The 20,750-nt window shown below is 43.4% G+C and overlaps 1 protein-coding gene across 1 annotated transcript in view; it reads left to right on the top strand.

The window, feature by feature from the left end:
• LOC121167262 (solute carrier family 12 member 8-like) overlaps positions 1 to 15,933 on the top strand; it is a 121,837-nt gene extending 105,904 nt beyond the window's left edge. Inside the window, exons 8-11 of the mRNA XM_040996688.1 lie at positions 5,005 to 5,102; positions 5,614 to 5,731; positions 11,914 to 11,974; positions 15,761 to 15,933. Coding sequence (XP_040852622.1) covers positions 5,005 to 5,102; positions 5,614 to 5,731; positions 11,914 to 11,974; positions 15,761 to 15,923 — 440 coding nt within the window. The 3' untranslated portion in view covers positions 15,924 to 15,933. The remainder of the gene's footprint in view (positions 1 to 5,004; positions 5,103 to 5,613; positions 5,732 to 11,913; positions 11,975 to 15,760) is intronic.
• The last annotated feature ends 4,817 nt before the right edge of the window (positions 15,934 to 20,750 follow it).

Genomic DNA, 20,750 nt, shown 5'->3' with positions numbered 1-20,750 from the left:
ACAAACAAACAAAAAGGATAAGTGTTTGGTTTGAAGCACATGATAAAGGCCAGGTGATGCTGAGAGGATGAATATTTCCCTGAGGTTAGATGGTTTATTCATCATTCAAGCACAGGTAGAGAACAGCTGTTGTATTCCAGGGGATATTAAGTACTGAGTGAACATGTTGAATGGGCGTAGCAGAGGCTGTGGTCACAGAACTTACATGCTAAGAGGGCAAGATCCATAAGAAATAAGCAAATACATGTTGTAATGTGAAGGCATTGTGAGCAATCATCAAATAGAGCAGCAGGCTCAGGGGATACTGGTAAGGAGGAAGGCGTCCTCTTTCAGACATGTTTATTGGAATTTATTCTGCATGGGAAGAGAGCAGCAGAGGTCCAGCAGTGACAGGACAGCAGCAAACCTGGGAGAGAACCAAGAGAGTGAACCAGTGAAGAAAGAGGCGGTGGCAGCGCTGTGTGGGGCTGAATGTGCCAGGGTAGCCGGGATTTCTAGTCAGGGATCAGATTCAAGCCAAGGAAGATCACTGGCTTTGGAAGGAATAGACTGTTCAGACAAGCAAGGGAGCCAAAGCCAATTTGGAGGTATATTAATTAGGATGAACCAAACACTGTAACAAATAACCAAAAGTGTAGGGTTCAAGCATGATAGAAATTTCTTTCCTTCTTGCATGAATAATCCAAGAAGGATGTTTTAAATGAATGGAAAGCCCTCTTCCATACAAGGAGATGATCACAGAGAAGAGGCACACGTTCTCTTAAAGATCTTGATCCAGAAGTGCCATTTACCAGGTCCGTGTCCAGTTAGAACTTAGCCACGTGACCACGTCCATCCATAGACAGTCCTGAGGAATGTGTGCTGGCTGTGGTCTCTACCACAGGAGCCCTCTGCCGGGAACAGATAAGAGGGATGAAACTTAGGATGGGAACAGTAGCGGTGGGGAGGAGTGAACATATCCAAACTGTACTTTTTTTTGAAGATTTATTTATTTTTATTTGAAAGATTTACAGAGAGAGAGAGAGAAAGGAGAATCAGAGAGAGGGAGAGAGATATTCCATCTGCTGGTTCATGCCCCAAATAGCTGCAGTGGCCAGAGCTGGGTCAGTCTAAAGCCAAGAGCCTAGGGCTTCTTCTGGGTCTCCCACATGGGAGAGGCTTAATCAACTTGGACCATCTTATTCTGCTTTCCTAAGTACATTAGCAGGGAGCTGGATTAGAAGTGGATCAGCCAAGACTCAAGGCAGCATCCCATATGGGATGCCAGCACTGCAGTTAGAGGTTTACCCTACTATGCCATGGTCCCAGTCCCTGAGACTATATTTTGATGTAATGTCACCAGGATTTATGGATGGAATGGGGGAAAAGGATGATCCTTGAATTTTTACATGAACAGTGGTGGTCTCGTTTATTCACATGAAAAAAACTCATGGGTAATCAATGTTTGCCATGTTGACTTTGAGTGCCTATTGGCCAGGTAAAAGGAGCTTCTAGAAGACCGTTACATATTCAGGATGCTGTTAGGGAAGAGGGAGGTCGAGGATGACATGAAGTTGGGATGATCAGTGTGTAGACAGTATTTTAGGCTATGGAGCCCAAGGTGATCTTTTAGGAGTAGTTTGAAAGAAAAGAGTGTTGGGGACTGAGCACTGGAATCCTCCAGTATTTTCGGTTGGAAAAGAGGAGGTGAGCCAAGCAAGGACAGTGGGCAATGAATTTAGGACAACAGGAAAGGGAGGTGTCCTAGAGAAGACAGTGTTTTAAGAAAGAGGAAGTGACCAGTGCTGCTGAAAAGGTCAGGAGGATGGGGCAGTGACCTTTGAATCTGAAAGATTTAAATCATTGGCAAGCTCAGTATGAGTAGTTTTTGTGAAAGGGTGTGTGCTATCTCTTAAACAGTGGACTGAGGAAATAATGCAACACAGAGACTGTGAACACACTTCTGTTTTCTAAAAGGGAAACACATAAAGCAGTCAACAGGGTGTGGCCTGGAGATGTTTGTTTGGACGGGAGTCTTTGTGTGTGATGCAGATGATTCAATAGGAGGTGAAAAATGAATGATGCCGAGAGAAGAGCCATGGAAACCCCAAAGGGGATGAAATAATCAATTAATAATAATGATAATGGGAAGGGTGTTGGATAGGAGCAGGTTCTATAAACAGGGTAAAGACTGAATAGACAGGAAACAGATACCAAAGGGCTGACAGATGTGATGGTGAGGAGATGTGGACACCTCCTTGGAGAGGGGAAGCTGGGAACTTGCATCAGGGGGTGGGAGAGTGAGCTGATTGGGTATAAGGCCGAGCAGGGCTGCTGATGTGTGAAGACAATGCAGAGGAGGTCATCAAAAAGTTGTTGAAAAATGAGAGTTTTAAAAAAGCTATATGTGGATTTTAAAAGCATTTGTACCAAAATAAATTATCTTTTAATTGCATTGTTCTGTGAACTTTTTAAAGTTCCCATGAATATGGAAGGGAAGTAACAGAACACTAAACTGTCGTGGATCATAAGAGCTAGGCTGTGAAAACTGGAGGTCGGTGATTAAGAACAGTAAGGCAGATGAGCTAACACTTCTGTAGGCTGTGCATGGCCAGAGTGCGCAAGAGCAGATGAGCTTCCATCTATATATGTTGGACACTGTGGCTCATCGGGACACTGGATGTCGTTTGTTAAGCTGCTGCTCAGACACCTGCTTCCCATATTAGCGTGCCTGAGGGTGAAGTCTCACTTCCGCTCCTGACCCAGTTTTCTGCTAATGTACCTGCGATGCATGTGCAGATGATGGCCAAGGGTATGAGTTCCTGCCATCCCTGTAGGACACCAAGATGGAATTCCAGGGTTCCTGGCTTCAGATCTGACCCAGGATGGAAGGTAGATCTGTCTGCCTCTACCTGTCTTTATGTCTCTCTGCCTTTCAAATAAATAGACAAATAAATATTTAATCAGTAAGATTTTAAAGAGGAAGTGAAATGGTGAGAGAAATTTGCTTAAAATCATGGTTTAGTGTAGGTTCACCGGTAATGACAATCCTCAAGTGTGGCTAAAGAAGTTGAGAGTTGAGGTGAGTGAAAGAAAGGATTTTTGGAAAGAGAACTGCAAGCAATGAACAAGCATTGAATGAGCTGCTTATGTGGAAGCCACAAAAATGATGATGATGATGAGTGCTGCTACAAAGGTAGTGAGTTAGGGGCTGAGATCTTTACTAAAAAGGAGCCGGTGATCATGAAGTTGGTAAAAGGCTGTAAAAAGAGTAGAGTGTGCGGGCCCGGCGCAGTGGTGCAAGTGGTTAAGGTCCTCACCTTGCATGCCCGGGATCCCACATGGGCACCGGTTCTAATCCAGCTCCCTGCTTGTGGCCTGGGAAAGCAGTCGAGGACGGCCCAAAGCTTTGGGACCCTGCACCCGCGTGGGAGACCCGGAAGAGGCTCCTGGCTTTGGATCGGCATAGTATCGGCCCGTTGCGCTCACTTGGGGAGTGAATCATCGGACGGAAGATCTTCCTCTCTGTCTCTCCTCTCTGTATATCCGCCTTTCCAATAAAAATAAAATCAATCTTAAAAAAAAAAAAAGAGTAGAGTGTGAAATAGTCTGTTGTCATGCACGTAAGAGGAGCCAGATCATATGCCACAGTGATCAGAGAGGATGGAAGACTTAGACTAGAAGTCTCTGATAAGTCACAGCTACATGCCCTGCCCTGGGCTCAAGATGCTGTGGCTCCTGCCCCATGACAGAGAAAACCCAGTGGGCATGGAAGCATATGAACAGATGCACGACCACAGTGGTAAGTCCAATGGAGGAGAGGAAATGGATCCTAAAGTAATCTTTTTTTTTTTCTGTTAGAAAATTATATATTTTTTTTATTGTTATTAACATTGTATTCTGTGATACAGTTTTATAGGCACTGTGATTCCCCCCACCCCTCCTATACCCCTCCCCCCATAGTGGATTCCTCCACCTTGCTGCATAACTACAGTTCAAGTTCAGTTGAGATTCCTTCATTGCAAGCATATACCTAGCATAGAGTCCAGCATCTTATTGTCCAGATAAGTTCAACAGCTTCTTGGGGAGACCTTCTCTGGTCTGAAGGTAGAGCTAACAGAGTAAAATCCCGGTCAGTTAAAAGCCCCAACAAAACATCAGCAACAATATATAGTGTTATGGAATTAATTGACATAGTATTGAGTAAACTTAAACCTGAAAGTTTGGTGTTGAAGTGAAGTATCAAGTCCAGCCGCATGGATGTAACCTACCATTTGTTTGCATCTTTGCTGTGGTGGTCATGATCATTAGACTATGGTGTTGCACATTCCCTGTGCATTGTCGTGGTTAAATCGAGCGTTTCTGGAATCAACTATCATCTGGGAAGACAGAGCTGCATGAAGCTAACACAGCTCCGAGAAGCTTGAATGTGTCTGAAGCCCGTGGAGGATGAGGCCTCCAGGAGGGACCAGATACTTGTTTATTTCAAGGCCAGTTTAACCCTTGGCCACCTCAGCTGCCAGAAGGAATCAGAGGAACAGTCTCCTTCTTCCCAGTGCCCTCATCAGCATCTGTTCTCCATCTGAGACCAAGCTAACCTGACTTGACCTTCAGAGACAGGAGGTAGCTAAGACCACCCTCTAGTAGACAAAAGCCAGCCTAATCGATTGGTCCTGGTGTCACACTTGGGAACCCAAAGTGCCAACTGTCTGGTTTTCCCTTCCCTGTCTCTGCCCCTCCAGTTCTGCAGGTGACAGAGGTGGAGATATGGGTAGTCATTTTTGAGGTGGGGGGGGGAGGGCAACTCTGCTTAGCACTCCACCCTTCCCTTCCCTTTCCTTTGCTTCTCAGATCCTTGGCACATAGGAAACTATTTTCTATCTCCAAGAGCTACTACCAGGAGTTATCTTTAGTCTGAGCTAAAAAACTGAGAAGAAAGGAGCTCATTGATACCTACTCATAAACGTAGAAAGTGGTCTGGTAGCAAATTGGTAACCAGGGCCTTGGCTAATTTATTTCTTTCAGATTTTTTCCTGAAGCCCAGGCTCCAGGAACAAGACGTCCAGAGGAAACCAAGTTCTATTTACACTCACATATGCAATCCCTGGGTCTCACTGTTGGGGGTGAGTCATTTCATCTTGATCCCAATTGTCCCTAAGACTAAAGTCAGACAAAAACATTGTGATCTTGGGGGAAAGAAAGAGAGAGTGCTTAATATAGTGTAATATGCTTTAAATGCCTACTTATATTAGAGTTTAGATGAGAACTGCATGTGGCAAGATTACGTCTAAGAAACATCTATTTCAATCAATGCCTCACTTTTCAAAGAATTACTTGTCACTGATAACTTCTGGGTTGCTCAACTTTTAGGTACCCTAAGTTAGCTGTGTTAAGAGGAAGTTCAGAAAAGGTAGGCTACAATAACGGCTCTACTTTCCCATCAAAGAATATTTCCGGGAAATGTCCTTCTAAATATCTGTGTAGACTAGTTATTTTGAATTATCAGCAAACTTTGTTCAGATTTTTATGGTTAGCATTGATATAAAGTGCTATTTCTTTAGGCTGTGGCCCTGTGACTGACTCGCCATGAGGAAAAAACCCTGGTGACTTGTCTTTCCTGCTCTGTTTGCACAGGCTATTGGGTCTCTTCTCATCATGTTTGTGATCCAGTGGGTCTACACCCTGGTTAACATGGGTGTTGCAGCCATTGTGTATGTCTACATCGGCCAGGCCAGTCCAGGACTTCCTCTTGGTAAGCAGCAGAGCCATTTTGTCACTATTTCTCTTATTCTTCGGCATTCATTAAAACAAACAAATTTTGAACATCTATCAAATGCTGAAATTGATTCAGGTGTGAATCCCATTTTCTTTTTTTTTTTCTAAGGTTTATTTATTTTTATTGGAAAGTCAGATATACAGAGAGGAGGAGAGACAGAGGGGAAGATCTTTCATCTGATGGTTCACTCCCCAAGTGACCGCAATGGCTGGAGCTGAGTCAATCAGAAGCCAGGAGCCTCTTCTGGGTCTCCCACGTGGGCGCAGGGTCCCAAGCCTTTGGGCCATCCTGGACTGCTTTCCCAGACCACAAGCAGGGAGCTGGATGGAAAATGGAGCTGCCGGGATTAGAGCCAACACCCATATGGGATCCCAGTACATTCAAGGCTAGGACTTTAGCCTCTAGGCTATCATGCCAGGCCCAAATCCCATTTCAAGTAGCTTATAGTTGAGGGGAGAAATATGACATACACGTAACTGCTATCATTTAATATTATGCAAATGAAAACAACTTGTAAGGAATATAGGACATGCAGAAGTAAAATGGAGAACAATGACAGTACAAGGGAAGAAAAGGAAGTATAATATTGCAAGATTTTTTTGAAAAATGTATTTGTTTTTATTTGAAAGGCAGATTTACAGAGAGGAGAGATACACAGAGAGGTCTTCTATCCATTGGTTCATTCCTCAAATGGCTACAACAGCAGAGTGGAGCCAATCCAAAGCCACGAGTTAAGAACTTCTTCTGGGTTTCCCCTGAGGGTGCAGGGTCCTAAGGACTTGAGCCATGCTCCACTGCTTTCCCAGGCCGTAAGCAGGGAGCTGGATGGGAAATGGAGCAGCTGGGACACAAACTGGTTCCCATGTGAGATGTTGGTGCTTGGAGACACAGGATTGGCTAGTTGAGACACAGTGTCAGCCCCTGTTGTAGGATTTTATACTGTTTGGTAAGTTTAAGGTGTGAGCTATAAATCATAAGACAACTGTTAAAATAATATAACAAAGAGTAATGGTGAGATATAGAGGAGATTAAATGAAAAGAAACAAATCTGAAATGAAAATAAAGCAGAAAAAGAGGAAAACGATATTGCAGGATATGTAGACAAGCCATAGAACAAATAATAAGGAACTGCTGTTGTGACACAGCAAGTCAATTCCCTGCCTGTATTGCTGTCAGGCCGTATGAGAACCAGTTCCAGTCCCGGCCGCTCCACTGCCATCCCAGCTCCCTGCTAATGTGCCTGGGAAAGCAGAAGAATATTGGCCCAAGCACTCTGGCCTCTGTTATACATCATGGAGACTGGGATGAATGTCTAGACTCTGGCTTTGGCCTAACTAGACCCTGTTATTCTAGCCATTTGGGAAATGAACCAGCACATGGAATACTTCTCTTTCTCTGTTTCTTTGCCCTCTCTTTAACTCTGCCTTTTCATTGATCTTTAAAAAACTTAATGAAATGGTTTATATAATCCTAGCCACATCAATAATTGCATTAAGTATAAATGCTCTAAACACTCCCAGTTAAATGTCAAGTATTATCAGATTGAGTAAAACGGCATGACCCAAATATATGCTACCTACAATAAATCTTTATTTAAATATAAAATCGCAGGCAAAATAAAGAGATTAGGGCAGGTGTCATTAATCATTAAACTACTACTCGAAATGCTCACATCCCATACTGGAGGACCTGGGTTCAAGTCTCAGCTCTGCTCCCAATTCTAACTTCTTGTGCCCACTGGGAGGCAATTGGAGATGGTTTAAGTAATTGGGTCCCTGCTCCCATGTGAGAGACTCAGATCGACTTTTTGGCTCCTAGCTTTGGTCTAACCCAGTTCCAGCTCTTACAATCTTCTGGGGAGTGAACCAGCAGGTGACAGATCTATGCCTCTCAAATAAATAAAAATAAATTTAAAAACTGAAAAGAAAGGTAAATGTTTAGACAACGACATACCAGGCTATCACTAATGTAAAGAAAGCTGAAGTGGCTATGTTACCAGTTAGGCAAAGTAGATTTCTCTTTTATGTATGTGTGTATGTATGTATGTATGTGAAAGGAAGAGTTACAGGGGGTGGGGGGGAGTAAAGGACAGAGAGAGATCCTCCATCTGCTAGTTCACTCCCTAAATGGCCACAGTGGCTGGAACCAGACCGGGCTAAAGCTAGCAGCCAGGAGCTTCATCTTGGTCTCCCACAAGGGTGAGCAGGTGCCAAAATAGGCCATCTTCCACTGATTTAGCAGCAGAGAGGTGGTTTGGAAGTGGAGCAGCTGAAACTCGAATTAATACTCATGAGATACCAGTGTCACAGGCAGCAGCTTAACAGGCTATGCCTCACACTGGTCCCAGACAAAGTAGATTTCAGGGAAAAAAAAAAAAACACAATTCTAAAAAGAAGTCTTATAAAAAAAAATCGTCAAGAAAGCATAATAAATGCTAACATTTGTTTACTTAAACAGAGCTTTGAAATATGAACATGAAGCAAAACCTAATATAACTACAAGACAAAAAGACATAGTCATTGCCAGAGATTTCAACAACACCTCTCTCCCAGTAATTCAGAGCTGAGGGGGACGGGCCATGAGCCCTAGAAGCCTCACAACTTGATGTGTTCCGTCTCTGCCAAGGGAAACCACAGGCAAGACTCGAAACTCAGTAAATCTATAGCAGGCCTCGTTTTTAAAGACTATTTATTTGAAAGAGTTACAGAAAGAAAAAGAACCACACACACACATACTCAAAAACACACATCATCATCATCATCGTCTATCTGCTGATTTAACCTCCCCTCTAAGTGGCCACGATGGCCAGGTCTGAACCAGGCCAAAGCCAGGAACCTTGGCTTCCTCTGGGTCTCCCACAGAGGTAACACAGGTCCAAGCACTTGGGCCATCTTTTTCTGATTATCCCAAGCTATTACCAGGGAACTGGATCAATAGGGAAACAGCTGAAATAAAAACCGGTGCCCATTTGGAATGTTGGCAGTGCAGGCAGTGACTTAATGTGCTATGCTACACTGCTGGCCCCCAAGCAAGCCAATTTTTAAGCTAATAATGTTGTATGGCCTGTATATGATGTTATAAATATCCAAATGGCCCCTGGCAGAAGACAAGTTCTTCACTCCTGCAGCAACTGATAGAACTAATAAACAGTAAAGCTATGGAAAACTTTATAATATTATCAACAAGGCTGGCTGACATTTATAGAAACGCTACCACCAAAACAGAACACAGCTTCTTTTTCTTTCTTTCTTTTTTAAGATTTACTTAATTTTTTCTGGAAACGCAGATTTACAGAGAGAAGGAGAAACAGAGAAAGATCTTCCATCAGGAGCTGAGCTGATCCAAAGCCAGGAGCCAGGAGCTTCTTATGGGTCTCCCAGGTGGATACAGAGGTCCAAGCACTTGTACCGACTTCTGCTGCTTTCCCAGGCCATCAGCAGAAAGTCAAATCAGAAAGGGAACAACTGGGATACGAACTGGTGCCCATATGAGATGCGGGCAGCTGGAAGTATTAGCCAGTTGAGGCAACACACCGGCCCCTAGACCTTCTTTTCAACTTAAGTGAAGTACATGCCAGGATGATCCATATTTTAGGAGAAATAAAACAAGTTTCTAAAAATAAAATACTCTAGACAATACAAGAGCAATGCTTTCTGGTCAATTAGAAACATGCAGTAGAAAGATTCAGAATATTCCCCGATATTTAGAGGAACACTGAGTAACCAAGAATATGAAATAAACTATAGAAATGAATCGCTCATGTCAAAGAAGAAAATAGAAATGAAATTACAAAATATTCCCCTAATAAAAATGCAGAGATTCAAAATTATGGGAGCTAGCCAACTCAGTTTGAAAGATCTTCAGTAAGTTCAAGGAAATGGATATCACAAAAAACATCTGCATGGATTTCAGAACCTTTTTCGCAATGAAATAAATGTGTCTTTTAATTGTTTTTTTTTTTCACAAACTTTTCAAGTACCATCACCTAAGGGATGCTATCATCACATAAGGGAAATTTACAGCATGAAGTTCGTTATTAGAAAATAAGTTTTCAAATCAGTGATGTTGGCTTTCAACTTAAAAAAGAAGAGTAAATGAAATCCAACTTAAGAAGAAACAAAGGAAATGACAAAAGTTAAAGTGGAAATAATTACAGTGTAAAATGAAAGAGAAGAAAAAGAATGCCAGTAAAAGAAAAAAATGTGTTATATGAGCACATCAATAAAATTGATAAACCCCTAAAACCTGACTGATCATAATAAAAGCAACATCAATTACCAATTCCATAAGTGAGATTTCATCACTGAAGAGTCTTCATGTTAAAAGAAGATAAAGGTATATTATAAATAGCTTTATTTCAATAAATTTGACAATTCAGATGAATTGGGCAAATTCCTTGCAATATACAAACTAGTAAAACTCATTGGAGAGGAAATAGTTATACAGCTATTCAAATTATGCCTTAAAGAAATTAAATAAGTTTATTAAAAATATTTTCATAAAGAAAACTCTAGATCCAAAGTTCACTGGTAGTCATTAATGAATTCCACCAAACACTTATGGAAGAAAGAATATCATCAGTTCTAGAAGAACTCTTTGGAAAATTGCAATTACTTATTTATGAACATAGATCCAAAAATCCATAACAAAATGGTAACTAATGGAATCCAACAATACGAGCGTATGAAAAAGCTAGTACTTCATGACTAAGTGGGTTTATCCCAGGAAGACAAGGTTAGTTAGTTTAAAATTTGAAATTAATGATTTAAAGATGAAAAATGCAAACATTAAGGTGTTGATGAGAATAAATTATAGAAACAAACAAATGGAAGCATCCTGTGATCATGAATTAGAAGACTCTATATTAATTTTTTTCTTTTCTGCCCAAGACTCTATATTCTTAGGACATTAGTTGTCCCTAACTTCTTACATAGGTTTGACACAACTCATCAAAATCTGAGCTCCCTTCTTTTGTAGAAATTGACAAGCAAATTCCACAATATTTATGTAGCCCTGCATGATTGCTCAATTGGAATAATTCTCCCTTTTCAAAGCTCTGGGATCCCATATGGGTGCTATTTCATGTCCTGGCTGCTGCTCCACTTCCCTTCCAGCTCCTTGCTTTTGGCTTGGGAAAGCAGTAGAGAATAGCTCAAGTGATTGGAAACCTGCACCCATGAAGGAGACTTGGAAGAAGCTCCTAGCTCCTGACTTTGGTTTGGCTCAGTTCAAGACTTCCTCTTTTCAAGGTTGATGTTACATTCTTAGTTATTAATTAATGTTAATAAAATGTTTTGTTATCTTCCCTCTGTCACACAATACAATGCAACAGAGTGTCTTCTCTCAGCAATTTTAGATATGAGTGCAAGTCTAAAATGTGTCCCGGAAAGATACTGAGGAAACACCATATACCATTGATATTAGACAGATATTCAGACACAGGCCTCTCAAAATAATACTAACTTCCTGATCATATATCTGACATTATCTCATTAATCAGTTTGCAACCTGTGTATATATGATTTGGAAAAGCATTTTATAAAATTACATTGACTTATTTTTCTAAAGTATTTATAAATTATTATGTGAATATTTTAAACATACACAAAAGCAATGGGTGAATTCTCTTTTCCAAAAATATTTGGTAAAACCTATAGAGACGTTTGCTGGTTCTCGTGTATGTTGGGAGTTTAAATACATTGACCCTGTTCAAACTGGGCTTCTGTGGGGCAGGTATGTGATCTGGCAGCCTGGTGCCTCCTGCGTGCTGCTTTGGGCTGTCTGGGCTTGCCATGGATCCCCAGTTCCCAAGTCCCACTTCCTGCTAATGGAAGGCCCGAGAGGCAGAAGTTGGTGACTCAAGTGTTGGGTCTCTGCCGTTTCCGTGGAAGACACGGATGAAGTTCCTAGCTCCTACGGCAGGCATTTGGGGGAGTGAACTGGTGGGTGGAGGCTGTGTATCTCTCTACCTCTAGCTCTTTTTCTTTCTCTCACTTTCTCCCTCCATGTCTTTCTGTGGGTGTTTGTATGTGTGTGTCTTTTTGTATCTCAAAAAGCCATTTGAAAAAAAAAAGAAAAGAAAAACAGAAACGCTGCAACACCTGGGATTGTAGCAGCTCACGCCTTCATAAACGCTAATGTAAATGTCTTCCCTACAGGATCAGCCTCCAACTTCAGCTTTTTCCGATGGATGAGGTCTCTTCTGACCCCCACCTGCAGGTCTGTGCGCATTGGTGGTGGTGGTAAGGAGGGGTCAGTACCAGGGTGAGTGAGTGTCCAGAATCCTGGGAGGTGTCCAGGATACCCCACTCCCAGCTGGCTTTGGGCCTAGTGTGGGAAGCTGGCAGTTGAGAATGTGCAGGAATCTTGGGTTTTGCTCCCCTCTGTGTTCCACCAGGACATCCAGACCCCATGCATCAGGCCTTCAGAAGCTCCTATCAGCTTGGGCCCTCTTCCCCTCAACCCTCAGTGATCATGAGTGGAGGCTTGTTTTAGAAACCCACAGTGGGGCTCACGAATCTCGGCCCCCAACTCTCAGGCAGTTCACGGTAACATCCCTTCAGAAGCTCCTATCAGCTTGGGCCCTCTTCCCCCCAACCCTCAGTGATCATGAGTGGAGGCTTGTTTTAGAAACCCACAGTGGGGCTCACGAATCTCGGCCCCCAACTCTCAGGCAGTTCACGGTAACATCCCTTCAGAAGCTCCTATCAGCTTGGGCCCTCTTCCCCCCGACCCTCAGTGATCATGAGTGGAGGCTTGTTTTAGAAACCCACAGTGGGGCTCACGAATCTCGGCCCCCAACTCTCAGGCAGTTCACGGTAACATCCGTGCATAATCACACACAAGATCAGAACGCAAAGGCAATGTGAAGCCAGGGCTTGCATTCCTGCATCTCACATCAGGGGGCGGTAGGCATGACCTTCGTGGTCATGCAGAGGCTAAGTGCAGAAGTCAAGCAGAGTTCCTCAGTGTCCAGACGCCAGGAGAGGCAGATGCACCTCTCTGAGAAGCAGAAGGCGCCAGAGAGAAGGCCAGCTTAATCAGGCACCCTGATGTCCTTCCTGCTCCAGCTCTCACACTGCCAATGCTTTCTCAACTTCAAAAGCCTTGGGATCCTCAAGAATGACCTCTACCCTGTGTCCGCTTTCTGTGTCAGCAGCCAAGGCTTCAGGCTGGGAATATCCGGGCAGAACCCCACCCAGTGTTTATCTGGTTTCATTTTGGTTGGTTTGTTTTTGCAACTCTAGATGCACTTGCCAGTATTTCCCAACTCCCACGCCAAGACATTGCTAATGGATCTTGGGACCCTTTTCCATTGGTCCCAGATGTACATGCAGAGCCTTCTATTTTCTCTCATATTGTTGCTGTGGCAAAATACACATATAACATAAAATCCACCACCATAACCACTTGAAAGCTGATGGCCCAGTGGTGTTCTGTACTTCTGTGTTGTGGTCCAGCCATCATCCCCAATCCAGAACCTTTCATCTTTCCACACTGAAACCCCAAGCCCACCAAACACTAACCCTCCATTTCCCAGAGTCCTTTTCAAGACAGCTCTTTACAAGAACCACCGATTTTAATTTAAATTGCTACAAGAAAGAAAACCTCAGTGTTAGAGTTTGGGATGATGACAAAAACCAAAAAAGACCAGGGGCTGCAGAAACCAAGAAAGGGGGCCCAGGGACTGAGGCTGGAGTTTGGAAGGAGGGGCTACCCATCCTCACCTGCCGAGGCTAGCTGGGTTACTTGTCCAGGTGGAGCCAAAAGGAGGGTGAGGTCCAAGGTTGGGCTCACTTGGAAACAGATGTTATGTTGGATGCTGCCTACAGATTTTGAAGCTGAAAAGTACTGTGTGGGTGAGAGTGTTTGGTCTTATCTGATTAACAAGAACATTTTTTTAGTCCTTTCTTGCTGTAAGACCAACTGTGGCCTTGAAGGTGACTACTCTTTTTGTTGTACTCTGGAGTCCTGAGGTTCCCTGAGCTCTGAATGCAGAGCTCTGTAAAAGATGGCTCTTGGGAAAGGACAGGTGTTTGGGCTGGAGTAGAAGTCAAGTGGAAGTGGGCAGTCTCCATCTACCCTTGGCCTTGCCATGGCTCCTAGGAGACAATCTGCAATGTTCAGGATGATGATTCATTTCAAAATAAAAAGCAAGCTGCTGTGTTTTCCATTCTGTAGCTTTGAACTTTCCCCTCCCTGCAGCACCAAACATCCTTCAAACCTCTGTGTCCTTCTGGGTTTGGGCAGAAGAATTTGCTCTATTACTCCCTCTTACATCTGCACCAATGTGATGCTAATCCTGACCTTGAGAAGGCTTTCTCTTCTGGAACCATAGCAACTGTCCAAATAAGAGTTCTTAAACCATTCTAGACTAGAAAGTAAAATATGTTATTACTCCCAGCTCAAAAGAATGTGATGGTTTCATCTTTTTTTTTTTTTTTAAGGCACTGGTAAAAATACTGCCTTGATTGATTTGACATTTTATGTCCCTTTCTAACCTTACTTATATTTTTTTAAAAATTACTATTATTTTGTTTGAAGGGCAAGAAAGATCTGTCATCTCTTGCTTCACTTGGCCAATGCTCTCACCAGGCTGGGCTGGGCCAGACCAAAGCCACGAGCCTGGAACTCCGTCTGGGTCTCCCACACAGGTGGGAAGGACATGAGTGCTTGAGCCCATTATGTCTTGCCTTCCAGGCTGCCAGCCTGCAGGGCAGGGGAGCCAGAACTCAAGCAGGCCCTCTGCTAGGGGATAAGGGCAGCACCCACTTAATCTCGACAGCCATGGCACAATCCCACCCCCTAACCTTAGCTTATGCAGCTTTTACAAAACCACATTCCCAGAACCCTCTGCTTCTATAGTTTAGATCAGTTATCGCCAAATGACTGCCACGCCTTTAATCAGGTGATCGGAACTTGAGTGGTGTAACATTTTGCCAGAGTATTAGTTAAAACTTTTCTGCTTCAACCAATTGATGAAAATAAACATCTACCTTTTTACGGCTCTCATATCTGTTCCGGATGGAAACAGTTGAACTTGACGATGAGCAACGGGCACAATTCTTTGAGAGTAAAATGGTGAAGAGGCACTTGGTTGCCTAACTCCAGACTTCAGGCCCTCCCACAGACGGCTGGGCCTGGCGGGGAGCTGGGAAGATGAACAAACAGAGGTGGAAGGAGGTCAAGAGATCTCCCGAGGCCACGAAGCAGATTGGTGATGGAGCCGTGGCTGTTTCTGTGTTCTGAAGCTGCGGGGACTACCTGTCTGAACTTGGCTTCCTCCGTTCTCCTCTCGCACGTCCTCTAGCGTAGGCTTCATCCAGCTGTATCTGAATGCAGAGCTCCTCTGGGACTCGCCGTTTGCCTGCAGACCACCTTTTCTCTCCAAAACTTTGCAACTTGCCTTTTTGCTATTTGCCTTATGACTGTGGCTCTGGGAATCCATTCCTGGTCCAACTTGCTTTCCAAGCTGTCAGGAGAAACTTTCCCTTCCTGCTCTCCTAATCACCCAGCTTCTCTACTCCATTATTCATTTGAAAAAAACAGAAGAAGAAAGAAGAAAAAGAAAAGCTACAGAGTCCTACTATGACACCATTTGGAAGGCAAAAGTCCTCGTTGTAGTTTTTCTCCTACCATGTGAATATTGTTTTATGCTTTTCTGCTTAAGAAGGTAATGATCATCCTACTTTTAAAATTTGCTGTGAGGATACTTCAAAAAAAAACTCGTGGAAAAAGTGACATTAAAGCATAGGTTTATTGTGGCACAGAAAGGTGCGATCTGTTTAGTCTTTTGTAATGCCCACTTTTCATGAACTTTTCTAAAGACTGTCCCGCGTTGTTCAGAAGCTGTCCTCCCTAACAGCTTCCAAGGCTTCCAGACCCTGCTCGGTCATGTGCACAATGGATGGTCTGACCAGAACAGACTTACCTTCCCTGGTCTCCACTTGGCTCTTCGCTCCTTACCACCCTCTGGGTCTCTTTCTGCTCTCTCTCTCCCTGAAGGAGCTTGCGGTCCCCCCAGGAACAGATCATTTTGGCGCCGTCCCCTGCCAGGGTTGACATGGCAATGACCCAGCTCACTCAGGAGAACGCTGACTTCGCTTCCCGGGATCGCTACCACCACGCCTCCTCCGTGAGTCGGGAACAGCTGATGCCTCGATACTAGAAGCCGCACTGGGACCCTTGGGCCCGGACCTTGGGTGGTGCTGCTTCTCCTCGGCCGGCGGGAAACTCCAAGACCCGCCATTCCCACTGCTGCTTTAGACGACGGCTGAGAGCCCCGAGTCTACCCTCTGTAACCTTAGAAAGAGCTCTCCATCTTCCCGGACACCAAAACTGCCAGAAGTGGGGAACCATACCTTGCTATTTCTGAGAGCTTCAATAAATGCTCATTTTTAATTAAATTTATTTATTTAATAAAGAAGCTACACACATGGTTCCAAACCCCAAAATATACTCGGGGGAAGAGTGAAATCTCACTCCTATCCCTTCTGCTCAGCTCCTACCCCGACCAGAGACAACCACATTCTCATATACACTTCCTGCTGTCCTTCTGAACGTACAGTCACACCGTAATGTGGGCTCTGACCACTCCCTCTTTAATACACAGAGGTAGCCATGGGTGCTGCACCTAGCTTTTTTTTTTTTTCCTTTAAACTGTATGTTGGAGATATTTCCATGTCAGTCCGGATGCAGCATCCTCATTGTGTCTTGTTGTATGGCATGCTATGATTTATTCTGCCAGTTCCACTGTGATGGGCACCTTGATTTTTCCCAGTCTTATCACATCCGGGTCTATAGTGAATCATGTTATATGTACGGGCATAAAGGATTATCCTCAGAAGTGGGACTGCAGGATCCAATAGTACAGGTGTCTATCAGCTCTTATGGTTTAGAGAAGGTCTTTTTCATTTAAAAGATGACTTACTATGAAATAGCCCACACTAACGGATGTGCTCACAGGTTGTTTGTGGTCTCTGCTGCCTTGTGTTATGCATGGCCACAGAGGAGACAGGACTTAGCTGGTTCCTCTGAGAGACCAGCATGGCATTGTTCAGAAGTGTCCACAGTGAGGGCTGGGAAGGTGCTGGGGAGGGCACCTGGGCCATGACTTCTTTTAGCTAAGTTCAGTACCTAACTTAGAGCTTTGGTCCCTGAGTCATGGAGGAGAGTATTTGAGTCACTTCTCACTAGACTTTATCTGATCAGCATGCTGTAAATCACAGTCGTTGTTCCAACTGCAGACTGGGGCAGATACTAGTGGTAAAGACACCAGTCAAGATGCCTACATCCCATGTTGAAATTCTGGAGCTCTTGACGTGGCCCTCCATCCTGCCTCCAGCTTCCTGCAAACCTTGGGAGATGGTGGTGATGCCTGAAGGATTTGGGTTCCCGCCATCATGTGGGAGACTTAGATTGGATTCCCAGCTCTGAGGTCCTGGCCCAGTCCTAGTGTTTACAAAAATCTGGGGAGTGAGTTAGCAGATAGCATCTCTCTCCCGATTCCTTCATCTCTCCCTTCTTACACACACATGCGCATGCAAACACACACACGTTCTCGCTCTCTTTTACTTCTTTATTCCTCTGTTTCTTCACCACTCTCTCCATCATGCCTTTCCTCTCTCTCTAATAAATAAGTAAGTTTTTCTTGGTCAGATTTCTGTACCTCCCCCCTAATCTTTTTATCTGGTGATTTTGGGAGTGTAATCATGGACTTCACATCTTCTGTAAGTTCCTCAGAACCACACTTTGAATGGCACTGACCTGTTGGATAGAAGGGGTTTTTAGAGCAGATGAGAGCTGGGAAGTACCTGGGGAGGGGCCAGTTCAATCATGCCATTCATTCCTGGGAGATGAGGTCTCATGATGGTAGCTGTTCACAAAGTCTAGATTTGGTTAAGAACAAAATTCCCAAGCATCATCAGAGATTAACTTTGAGAACGCAAACTTTGACTCAGCCATAGGCTGTGTGGAGGTGAAAAACACCACACTAGGGCACATGGTAGTCATGAGGGGCTGGATGAGGTGATCACCAAAGACCCTTTGAAGAAAAGGCTGCACTTGCTTCCTGTGGTTGCTGTTGTGAATTACACAAAGCAATTGGCTTGGGCTTGGCGTGATAGCCTAGTGGCTAAAGTCCTCACCTTGCGTGCACCAGGACCCCATATGGGCGCTGGTTCTAATCTCAGAAGCTCTACTTCCCTTCTAGCTCCCTGCCTATGGCCTGGAAGAGCAAATCAGAATGGCCCAAAGCCTTGGGACCCTGCACCCATGTGGGAGACCTGGAATAAGTTCCTGGCTCCTGGCTTAGGATTGGTTTGGCACCAGCCATTGCGGCTACTTGGGGAGTGACCCAACAGATCTTTCTCTCTTCTCTGGCTTCTCAGATTTATTTCTCAGATTTCTGTAAATCTGACTTTCCAATAAGAATACATAAATCTTAAAAAAAAAAAAAAGAAGAAAAGAAACAGAACAGGATCACAGGAGGTAGAGTGCTGAGCCGGGAGCTGGGGCTATGGAGACCATGGTGGAAGTCTAACATAAGAGCCCAGATCTGAAACTCACTGGAGGGAGTGGCACAAGTGACTGCAAAAAAAGAAACACGCACCAAACACAATAAGCAAAACTGAATTGCAAACCTGTGGGTGACATAGCTTAGAAACCTGTCCCAAGGTGAAGAAACTGCTAAATAGAAGTACAATGACCAAGAGCAGAAGAAGAGACAGAGGCACAATGAATTTTACTGAAGGAGCAAAACCTTTGCCAACCTCAGAATTAACTGAGAAAGACATTGAGAAAATGGGAGATACAGAATTCAAAACATTTGTTACAAAGCTTCTTAACAATGGGAAGCACATGCAGGAATGTAATCAGTATGTCACACAGGAAGTAACACTGGAATAAAATCAAGCCAAATTATTGGAAATGAAAGACACAATAGAGCAAATTAAAAATTCAGTGGAAAGTCTCAATAATAGAATGAAGAACAGAATTCTGAGAAAGAATCTCAGAATTGGAAGATATTCTCACAATGGAGAAGCAATCAAAAAGCTGGAAAGAGAACTGGGTCAAGCTAAATAAAAAAGGATTCAAAAATTAAGAGACACTACTAAAAGGCCAAATATAAGAGTTATGGGAGTTCTAGGAAATGCAGAAAGAGAAGCTGGGTTTAAAAATGTATTTAATATGGGACCTGATGCGATGGCACAGTGGTTAAGGTCCTCGCCTTGCATGCCCTGGGATCCCATATGGGCGCCGATTCTAATCCCGGCAGCCCTGCTTCGCATCCAGCTCCCTGCCTGTGGCCTGGGAAAGCAATCGAGGATGGGCCAAAGCTTTGGGACCCTGCACCCGTGTGGGAGACCTGGAAGAGGCTCCTGGCTTCGGATTGGCTCAGCTTCGGCCGTTGCGGCCCGCCTGGGGAGTGAATCATTGGACGGAAGATCTTCCTCTCTGTCTCTCCTCCTCTCTGTATATCTGACTTTCCAGTAAAAATAAAATCTTTTATAAATGTATTTAATAAAATAATCAAATAAAATTTCCCTAATCTGGACAAAGATTGGGAAACAACATGCAGGAGGGCCACAGAACTCCCAACAGGGTTGTACAAAAGCAATCTTCAACATGACACATGATAATCAAGCTATCTTCAGATGAACATAAGGAAAAGATCCTTAAATATGCACGTGAAAAAAAACCAGTTGACATACGGTGGAATGGCAATTGAATTCACTGAAGACCTCTCACAGGAAACTCTATAGGCAAGAAGAGAATGGAGTGACATATTCCAGATTCTAAAAGAAAAAAAATTGTCGGCCCAGGATAACGTACCCAACAAAGCTTTCCTTTGTCTTTAAAAATGAAATAAAATTCTTCCACAGTAAAAAAAAAAAAAAAAAAAAAAAAAAGTTAAAAGAATATGCCTCTTCCAAATCTTCCCTACAAGGATACTTAAAGATGTTCTTTTGACAGAGAAAAGGAATAGTGCCCACCAAAACCAAAGGCAAATGGGAAGAACATCCCAGTAAAATAGCAAGACTAAATCAATGAACAGCCCATTGCTAAAAATGACAGAACAAAATTACCACCCATTCATATTAACCCTGAATGTAAATGGCTTAAACTCATCAATTAAATGTCATAGATTAGTAGACTGGATTAAAAACACAAAACCTATCTATTTGTTGCCTACAGAAGATACATCTCACCAAGAAAGGCTAGTGTAAACTGTATCTCATGGATTTTTACAGGTTTTTTTTAACTTCATCTCTTCAGAACACTTTTTTCTCATTAAATTCTTCATTGACTCATAGATACAGTAGCATCATTTTCTTCAAAAAGTTCTTGATTTTCTTTTTCATTTCTTCAGCGACACATTAGTCATTCAGTAGCATGTTATTTAACTTCATGGCATTGTAAATTTCTTTTTTTCCTTCCTGTTGATTTTGTTTTGTGGCTTTTCATTTAAGGGGATGTACAGTAATTGTGTAATGGAGACTATCATATCCAGTGGCATGTTGTTTAACTTCATGGCATTGTAAATTTCTGCTTTTCTTCCTGTTGATTTTGTTGTGGCTTTTCACTTGGGGGGATGTATAGTGACTGTGTAGTGGAGACTGACATGTCCAGATGTGAGGATACGGTGCAGTGTGCATCTCTACTTCTAGATCGAGGATGGACTCCCAGTGAAACTGTTGGATGTGTTATCCCAGGGCCTATGAAACTGTATCATAAAATGATAATAATTTTAAAAAGAGAGAAAAAAGAAAAAGTGAAAAAAAAAGCACTTAGCTAAAAAAGCAGCACAAAATTCCTCTGTCAGAATTCTGGAAGCCAAAAGTCTGCCATTGGCCGTCTGGGCAAGTATCAAGTTGTCAGGGCTGAGCAGTGGTGAAGTTGGGAGTGTTCCTTTCCCGTATCTTCTGGGTTCTGGCGGTAGCCAGCATTCCTTGATTTGTGGTCTGATAACCCAGTCTGCAGCATATCCCCCGTC

Source organism: Ochotona curzoniae, unplaced genomic scaffold, assembly GCF_017591425.1.
Source record: "Ochotona curzoniae isolate NIBS_2020 unplaced genomic scaffold, NIBS_Ocur_1.0 patch356, whole genome shotgun sequence".
In the NCBI taxonomy this organism is placed as follows: domain Eukaryota; kingdom Metazoa; phylum Chordata; class Mammalia; order Lagomorpha; family Ochotonidae; genus Ochotona; species Ochotona curzoniae.
This window is presented reverse-complemented; position numbering and strand designations above follow the sequence as displayed.